Raw genomic sequence first — 9,447 nt, 5'->3', positions numbered from 1 at the left:
TCAGTCCATCCTGGAGTTGGGCTGGCCTCTGGTTACACCCCTGTGGGGCGCCGGCGTCTTGGAGCGCAGCACCTGCAGCCCTCCCGCCCATATCCTCCACATCCACAGCAGGTTCAGCACGTCCAGACACACGCTGGAGGCGATCCAGGCCACGCGGCCGCCCACCGGGAGCCGGTAGTAGGCCGGCGTGCCGAACACTCCCAACACGCGGTAGTAGTAGACCGGGAGTACAGCCAGCCTGACCAGGAAGAACACGCCCGCCATCAACGCTCCATTCAGCAGGTTTGGCACCGAGGTCTTGGGGTAGCGCAGAACTTTGAAGAACCACCTGCGCAGAAAATAGAGGATGGAAGTGCTGTTAGAACCGTAATTAAAGAACCACCAACACAAAGATAGTGGTTAGAGCAGGTCTAGACATCCACATACACACAGACATACACATATAAATGATATATATATGATACTCTACTTTACTCTACTATATACTAGGCCTAGACATCATCATAGACTCACACATACAAACACACACTATAGGTCTAGACATATACACACAGTTGAAAGTGATGGACTTACTCACCGCTGGTTCACACATGGTGTGGAGAACTCAGACAGAAGGCGAAAATTGGCAAAATAGGGCAACAGGCCCTGATCCTAAAGAGGAGAAGAGGAGACATAGATACCATACCCCTGATCAGGAGACATAGATACCATACACCTGATCAGGAGACATAGATACCATACCCCTGATCAAGAATGTTTGGCACAATCCCTGCAAACAATACTAAATGGCGAAAAAAAACAAAAAACGTTAACAGTTCTTTGATTCAAGTATAGCCTACTTTAAACTCACCAGCACGTATGAGTAGGCGTACAGAGCAGCCAGGTGATGCAGCACGAAGAGCTTGTCACCAGTTACCTCCCAAGTGGAAAACATGATCACCAAATCTGTGGAGGGAGAAGAAGTGGAAAGCAGTGGAGTTAAAGAGTAGAGTAGAGTACTGATATTAGTCACTATAGAGGTATATCACAGTGGGTTTACATACAGTGTCCAATCTCGCCCTCCAACCCGTGCCTGCAGTTCACCTAGGGAGCGCTGTCGAGACAGCAGAGCCCGTAAGGCTGGCGCTAATAACTGACAATTGTGCTCGCTGTCGGCTGAAACTTACAACAATATTACTGTAAGTTCTGAGAAACCAATGTGGATTTAAATGAAATGTACAATAACCTGGGAGTTATGGCCTTCTGATTTCTCACAGCTTTGGCATTTATGAGTCAGGCTCCGCTAGCATCTTGCTAACAAAATTGCTTTACGGCCGTCATCATCACAGCAATGCAGTCGGCCGACCAATCCAAACACAGTGTGTGAAGCCATTCGTGACGTCATATTGACAATAAAGACGTATTTTACAAAGATACAGCAAGTTTAAACATTCAAACTAAGTGCTGTTTGAAAGGATAATTTATCCTATACCTTTGGGAAAAATAAAATGAAACGATGATACCAATTCTCTCCCAAAGCAATGGCAGCATCTGTGGTTGAGCTCCATGGCACCCCATTCATTCTAACACCCTATGCGCTCTTAAGCGCTGTCTGGACGGCGCCACTTAGTGGACGGTACCACCCGGAAAAAGTCGCGAGGTTCCTCTCTTGTACTACCCATAGACCCTCTCTGGGTATATATGGTACCGTATATGGCTGTATGGTAGGCCTATGTGTCGTGCATGACCTATAGAGGACAAATGTGTGTGTTGTGCCTCAGCAGCTGACCTGAGAGCAGGTACCCAGTTGTAATGGCCACGTTGAGTAGAGTAGAGTACTAACATTAGTAACTATACTAGAGGTACGTATATGCTGACCTGAGAGTAGGTATCCAGTCGTAATGGCCACGTTGAGTAGAGTAGAGTACTAACATTAGTAACTATACTAGAGGTACGTATATGCTGACCTGAGAGCAGGTACCCAGTTGTAATGGCCACGTTGAGCTTCACAGCAGCGGGATCTCCCCTGTTGCAAAAGCAAAACCCAATATGTCATCACTTCATACATACATGCAGCACAGTAAAGCAATATGCCATCACTTCATACAGTAGAGCAGAGGTTCCCAAACTTTTTTCTCTGCGCACCCCCTTGTACATTTCAATGTGGTTCGCGCACCCCCTGAGTGAATATTTTGGTGTGCTGATGGCCGCGCAAGTATGGATTCACTGCTCATTCACTGCACATTATGCACAGTCATTTTGGGGAATCCTCTCTTCCAATAGTCTTGGAACTAAACTACACTTCAGATGGACCCTTCCAGCATATAATTCACCATACTATTAAAATCTACTTAATGTTCATTAATGCTAGATAAAAAAATTCACATATCCACCATTGCCCTATTCAGCTCATGCACCCCCTTATGGCAGGCCCCCAGGGGTGCACGCACCCCAGTTCGGGAAACCCTGCACTACAGTAAAGCAATATGCCATCATTTCAGGCCTACAGCACAGTAACGTTTCGACCTCAACAGTCTTCTTCAGATTCTGGGATGTGCACAATCCTCTCCTTCAACCATACCGTACAGTAAAGCAATATGTCATCATTTCAGAGAATCTGAAGAAGACGGTTGGGGTCGAAACGTTATCCTGCCATGAAAAAATAAAAACATAAGGATTCTAAGTAAATAAAACAAAGGATTCTAAGTGTCCGGTCTCCTCACTCTGAAAACTACAGTTGCCCTTCGTCCTGCACCTTTCCCTGGGATGTGCACAATCCTCTCCTTCAACCATATACCGTACAGTACAGCAATATGTCATCAATGCAGACATACGGTAAAGCAATGTCATCATTTCAGACATACATACAGAACAGTGAAGCAATATGTTATCATTTACCGTTCTCCTATACTTTTGACCGTTCTCTGGGTATGGCAGTGCAAATTTTACCTCCAAGCTAGCAGTTAACATTGAGTCCTATGAGACCAGTTAGCCGCCAGCTGGTCTCATAGGACTCAATGTTAACTGCTAGCTTGGAGGTAAAATCTGCACTGCCATACCCAGAGAACGGTTAAAAATACAGGAGATCGATAAAACCATATTATTTAACTCAAGGAGAGGTGTAAAATAAGCTTAATTACAAAAATGGGACAGTATCACTTTAATGTGCATTTACAGTACATGTGGATTGTGGAGAAGTGATATGCAAGACAATAAACAGACAATAAAAGTTTATCTTATCTTATCTTATCTTATCTTATCTTATCTTATCTTATCTTATCTTATCTTATCTTATCTTATCTTATCTTATCTTAGTATGTCTCTCACCAGACAGGGTCCTCAATAATGGCTGGGCACTGCTACACTGTGTGTGTGTGTGTGTGTGTGTGTGTGTGTGTGTGTGTGTGTGTGTGTGTGTGTGTGTGTGTGTGTGTGTGTGTGTGTGTGTGTGTGTGTTTCTCACCAGACAGGGTCCTCAATAATGGCCTCGTCGAAGAGGAATACGTACAGGCTGGAGTGAGACACCACGAGGGCGTGGATGGTGGAAACTATTCTGGAAAACAGAAGAACAAAATATGGATGGTGGACACTATTCTGGAAAACAGAAGAACAAAATATGGATGGTGGAAACTATTCTGGAAAACAGAAAAACAAAATATGGATGGTGGAAACTATTCTGGAAAACAGAAAGACAAAATATGGATGGTGGACACTATTCTGGAAAACAGAAAGACAAAATATGGATGGTGGACACTATTCTGGAAAACAGAAAAACAAAGGATGCTGTTACATTGGGACTGACACAACATTATGGATAAGTATATATGTGTGTGTATGTGTATAAGTGTATGTAGTATTGTGTATGTCTATGGGGATACGTGTACTGTACTTATGTGTATGGGGGCACGTGTACATGTATGGGGGTACGTGTACTGTATTTATGTGTATGGGCCCTTTAGTTAACATGTACTGTGTTGAGTGTATACACAGTAGTGTATTGACAGTACAGTAGGCAATATACCTGCTGTTCCACTCTGACCTGCTGGAGAGGGGCAGGTGTATGAAGGAGGGGCAGGTGTATGAAGGAGGGGCAGTGCTATGAAGGAGGGGCAGGTGTATGAAGGAGGGGCAGTGCTATGAAGGAGGGGCAGGTGTATGAAGGAGGGGCAGTGCTATGAAGGAGGGGCAGGTGTATGAAGGAGGGGCAGGTGTATGAAGGAGGGGCAGAGCCACGAGCAGATCTCTGGAGATCTCTATAGTTATGAGTGTATCTTAACATGTACTGTGTTGAGTGTAGGCTAGAGTGGGTACCTGCTGTTCCACTCGGTCCTGCTGGAGACGTGTATAAATGAGGGGCAGAGCCACTAGCAGAGCTGAGGATATCTATATAGTCATGAGCAGGGCTCTAAATTAACACCAGCCAACCAGCCAAATGCTGGTGACATTTCAGTTTGGCAGGTAGAAAAGACCAACTTACGAGCCACTGTGTTTTGCCTGGTAAGATTTCATCTACTAGCCATTTTGGCTGGTGGTGAAAAATGTTAATTTAGGGCCCTGGTCATGAGTGAATCTAAACCTACTGTATTGTGTTGAGTGTAGGCTACAGTAGCTGCCTGGCCATATACTGTACCTGCTGTTCCACTCGGTCCTGCTGGAGAGGGGCAGGTGTATAAACGAGGGGCAGGCAGGTGAAAAAAAATATCCACATATAAAAATATCCAGCTACGTGGAAACGGCACCTTAACGTGTACTGTGTTGAGTGTATATAGGCTAGAGTGGGTACCTGCTGTTCCACTCGGTCCTGCTGGAGAAGGGCAGGTGTATAAACGAGGGGCAGAGCCAGGAGCAGAGCTGCGGATATCTAGTTATGAATGTATCTTAATGTGTACTGTGTTGAGTGTATACACTGTAGGCAATATACCTGCTGTTCCATTCGGTCCTGCTGGAGATGGGCAGGTGTATGAACGAGGGGCAGAGCCAGGAGCAGAGCTGCGGGCTGCCGCGATGGAACAGCCACTGTGACACCAGGAAGCTCCCACACAGCCACAGCATCGGAACACTCAGCATCGTCACGGTGATGAGACTGCAACGAGGGGGAAGCTACTCCAGGAGGCGCTAGAGCGCTGGTGCATCGGCCTTCTCGAGCGTTGCCAGACTGGGCTGTTTCCCACCCGAATGGGCTGCTGCTGAGGATGGCTCTCTGCGGGTAGAAACGGTCAATAATGGGCATTAATCAGCGGGTTTTCCTATAGGTTTATAACTTCAACTTTTCAACTTTATTGTCCCCCAAAGGGGCGATTAGTTGTGCAGCAAGACATAAGCACATGTAGGCAGCAACAACACATACCACAGGACAAACATAAAGATATTTTAAAGAGATAAAAGAGATTTTGTATAGCCATACAAATCAAAAGAATTTGGTTGAAATTGGGTGGGATTTAGTCCACCCAGGCGTTTTTTTGAGCGTTTTTTTGGGGGCTGAGAATTATAAGACACCACTGGCAACCGTGGCCTTCTTCTCTCCTCTTCTCTTCTCTCCTCTTCTCTTCTCTTCTCCTCTCCTCTTCTCTTCTCTTCTCTTCTCTTCTCTTCTCTTCTCTTCTCTTCTCTTCTCTTCTCCTCTCCTCTCCTCTCTTCTCCTCTCCTCTCCTCTCCTCTCCTCTCCTCTTCTCTGCTCTTCTCTTCTCTTCTCCTCTCCTCTCCTCTCCTCTCCTCTCCGCTCCTCTTCTCTTCTCTTCTCTTCTCTTCTCTTCTCTTCTCTTCTCTTCTCTTCTCTTCTCTTCTCTCTCTTCTCTTCTCTCCTCACCTCTCTCTTCTCTTCTCTTCTCTTCTCTTCTCTTCTCTCTCTTCTCTTCTCTCCTCACCTCTCTCTTCTCTTCTCTTCTCTTCTCTTCTCTTCTCTTCTCTTCTCTTCTCTTCTCTTCCCTTTTCTCTTCTCTCCTCTCCTCTCCTCTCCTCTCCTCTCCTCTCCTCTCCTCTCCTCTCCTCTCCTCTTCTCTTCTCTTCTATTCTCTCCTCTCCTCTTCTGTTCTCTCCCCTCTTCTTCTCTTCTCTTCTCTCCCCTCCTCTTCTCTTCTCTTCTCTCCTCTTCTCCTCTCTTCTCTTCTCTTCTCTTCTCTTCTCTTCTCTTCCCCAGTCCTGGACGGAGGCCACAGCCCAGACCCCAGAGGACCAGAGCAACCAGAGGGAAGAAGTCTTTGGGTGCATTACAATATGCGACCTTGCCTCCTACACTTGTGCTTGTCTCCTCGTCCCGCCTCCTGGCCCCTCATCCGTGGAGAAAACGATAAAGCTTCCCAGCTGTCAGCCTAGCCACATTAACTTTTGAGGGACTGTTTTTCATTCACCATCCCAATTGCAAATGAGGAAAAAACTCTACAATTGAGCTTTTGCAAGATATTGAAATATAATGCTGTGGTCAGTGATGTCATCATGACATATTACTTCCTGGTACGAGGAGACAAGCACAAGTGGAGGAGGCAAGGTCGCATGTTGTAATGCACTCAATCAGAGAGGAGCTGCGTGACTGTGTGAGTTACGAAGGTTTTCAAATCACTGGTTGTATTGATGCTGTTTGTCATTTACACACACACACAGTATGGTTCCAGTGTAGTGTAACATGTAGGCTATGTGACTGTGAGTTTCCCACATTCCACCAAAACACTCATGTGATTCATGTGACCAGTGCACTTGCTTTCTTGGTCGTTGACTTACTGTAAAGCAACAACAACAAAAAAGTCTACACACCTGCTTTAGTACCTGTGTTCAACTGTGGTTTTCTCCTGAGTCCTTTATTTGTCTTTTATTTATCATTTCTTTTTAGTGTTATACAAATGTATTTTTTTGTGTTTTACTTGCTGATTTTTGGCTATAAATCTATTTGGGGTAGAGACGTTGGACTGCTTAGCCTGTAGTGATGAAGAGCTCTGATGTGGACGTGTGACTGTGTGTAATGTATGTTTTTGATGTTTATAGGGACCCCCTCGAAAAAGAGATGGAACATCTCAAGGGGCTATCCCTAATAAAAGATTTAAATTGAACACCCAGATGCTGGGCCCTACCGTGGCTGATATGGTAGGGCACACGTTTACCACTTGGCAGACCCGGGTTCGATTCCCAGTCCAGGTCCTTTGCCGGTCCTTCCCCATCTCTCTCTCCCAGCTCACATCCTTTAGTCTGCTCTCTTCTTCATCTCCTCTCTCTCTCTCTCTCTCTCTCTCTCTCTCTCTCTCTCTCTCTCTCTCTCTCTCTCTCTTTCTGTCTCTCTCTCTCTCTCTCTCTCTCTCTATCTCTTCTTCACCTCCGCTCTCTCTCTCTCTGACCTATCTCTTCCTTCTTCCCCCTTTCTCTCCCTATGTCCTCTCTCTCCACCCCCCCCCCGCCCTTGTTTGCTGTAGTGCTACTGGACACTGTAGCGGTGTGTGTGTGTGTGTGTGTGTGTGTGTGTGTGTGTGTGTGTGTGTGTGTGTGTGTGTGTGTGTGTGTGTGTGTGTGTGTGTGTGTGGTATATAGCAGTGCGGTGTATAGCGGTGCGGTGCGGTTGTCCTAGAGAGAGAGGACGTGGGAATCGCTGAGTGGAGGTAATGAAATCTGCTGCTGGTGTCCAGAGCAGCTCAGGACGGGGGGGGTAAGGGACAGGAACGGGGAGGGGGGGGGAGGGGACAGGAACGGGACGGGATGCAGGGGGGGAGGGGGGGGACACAGGAACGGGACGGGATGCAGAGACTTCTACACCAAAAAAAACCCATCTTTGGAGTGTTGTCACTGCACCGCACCGCTGGGCTCCTGAGAGGTGTGTTGTATGTTTGGGGGATGCTGCTTCACTCTGCCAGGCTACACTTTAGCATCCTGACTCTACTGTAATGCACCTGGACAGCAGCCTGGAGAGACAGGCTACACTTTAGCATCCTACTGTACTGTCAGGAGCCTTGTGAAACCGGCTCTTGTGAAACCGGCTCTGGTGAAACAGGCTCTTGTGAGACAGGCTACACTTTAGCATCCCGACTCACTACTGTCATGCACCTGGACAGGAGCCTGGAGAGACCGGCTGTTTGGACTTGCTGGTTGGCTGGCGTTCGGTTTAAGGTGTGCGTCAGGCATCTCTGTAAGTCATTTGTAAAACACAGGACAAGCCCCCTGGACCTTAGACTCTCTCTCTGCAGGATGTCAGCGGTGTTGACAACATAAACAGAGAACAGAATACACACAGTAAATTCTGCAGTGTTCATTTAACACTTAGAGAGTTGATTTGACATCATTTGGACTTAAATGAACTCTTTAAGTGTTGAATTAACACCACAAAATTGACTGTGCAGCAGCCTCTCACCTCAAGACTTGAATAAACGCCAAGTGTTGTCAAAACAGCTACTACGCCTGACCTGACGCCAGCAGGCTATAGCGTCCCATATCAAGTTAACCTCTAACAATTCCCAGACAAGGCAAACTGACAAACGTGAAAATTGGTCTTACTCTGACTTTCAGCTAGTTCTCATCGCCCAGCAGCAGACACCAGACTCCATGTCCAGGAGATCATCACAGCAGCAGCATCAGGATCACAGGAGTGTCAGGATTCTAATCTCCTCTCCTCTGCATCCTCCCGGCACTCGGAGTCCAGCACAGCACAGAGGATAACGATGAGGGAGAGAGTGAATGAGTCGGGCAGGAGAGAGAGAGAGAGCTAGAGAGAGAGAAAGAGAGAGAAAGAGAGAGAGAGAGAGAGCTAGAGAGAGACAGAGAGAGAGAAAGAGAAAGAGATAGAGAGAGAGAGAGAGAAAAAGGGAGAGAAAGAGGGAGGGGAGAAAGAGAGAGAGAGAGAGAAAGAGGGGAGAGAGAGAGAGAGAGAGAGAGAGAGAGAGAGAGAGAGAGAGAGAGAGAGAGAGAGACAGAGAGAGAGAGAGACAGAGACAGAGAGAGAGAGACAGAGAGAGAGAGAGAGAGAGAGAGATAGAGAGAGAGAGAGAGAGTGAGAGAGAGAGACAGAGATAGAGAGAGAGAGGAGAGCTAGAGAGAGAGAGGGGAGGGGAGAGGGGGAAGCAGAGTAAGAGGAGGGAGGGGAGGGGTGACTTACCTGAGAGGTCTTACCTTCCTTCTCCATGATTACACTGTAACTGTGTTGACATCACAATATAATAGGCCTACCGATACAATACAATACAATATAACACTGATATAACTGCTCAATATAATAATCTGCAGCAACAAATGATCGCAACATCCGGACAGTGTCCTCCTCCTCCAATATCTCTCACATCAACTGCATTCTGTCATTCGCTGGTAAACTGCCCAGGAGCGAACAGCAAGTTGGCTCAACCTGCCTCCTCTAGTGTGGACATGTACCACTGTTCACCACCAGGGGGCCTCCTATCCCTCTTAGAGTGGACATGTACCACTGATCTGCCACCAGGGGGCCTCCTATCCCTCTAGTGTGGACATGTACCACTGTTCACCACCAGGGGGCCTCCTATCCCT

General features: G+C 46.9%; 1 protein-coding gene across 1 annotated transcript; it reads right to left on the bottom strand.

Annotated features, from left to right (window-relative positions):
* LOC134450503 (TLC domain-containing protein 4-B-like) lies at nt 1-8,508 on the bottom strand. Its single transcript, XM_063200344.1, has 7 exons — nt 8,449-8,508; nt 4,901-5,179; nt 3,443-3,532; nt 1,947-2,005; nt 851-945; nt 578-651; nt 1-328 (listed from the first exon to the last, which is right to left on the bottom strand). The coding sequence occupies exons 2-7, from the start codon at nt 5,044-5,046 to the stop codon at nt 1-3; spliced, it is 792 nt and encodes a 263-aa protein (XP_063056414.1). The 5' UTR covers nt 5,047-5,179; nt 8,449-8,508.
* Between the last annotated feature and the right edge of the window lie 939 nt (nt 8,509-9,447).

Source organism: Engraulis encrasicolus, chromosome 6 (assembly GCF_034702125.1).
Source record: "Engraulis encrasicolus isolate BLACKSEA-1 chromosome 6, IST_EnEncr_1.0, whole genome shotgun sequence".
In the NCBI taxonomy this organism is placed as follows: domain Eukaryota; kingdom Metazoa; phylum Chordata; class Actinopteri; order Clupeiformes; family Engraulidae; genus Engraulis; species Engraulis encrasicolus.
The sequence above is the reverse complement of the archived record's forward strand: the minus strand, read 5'-3'. Positions and strand labels throughout refer to the sequence as shown.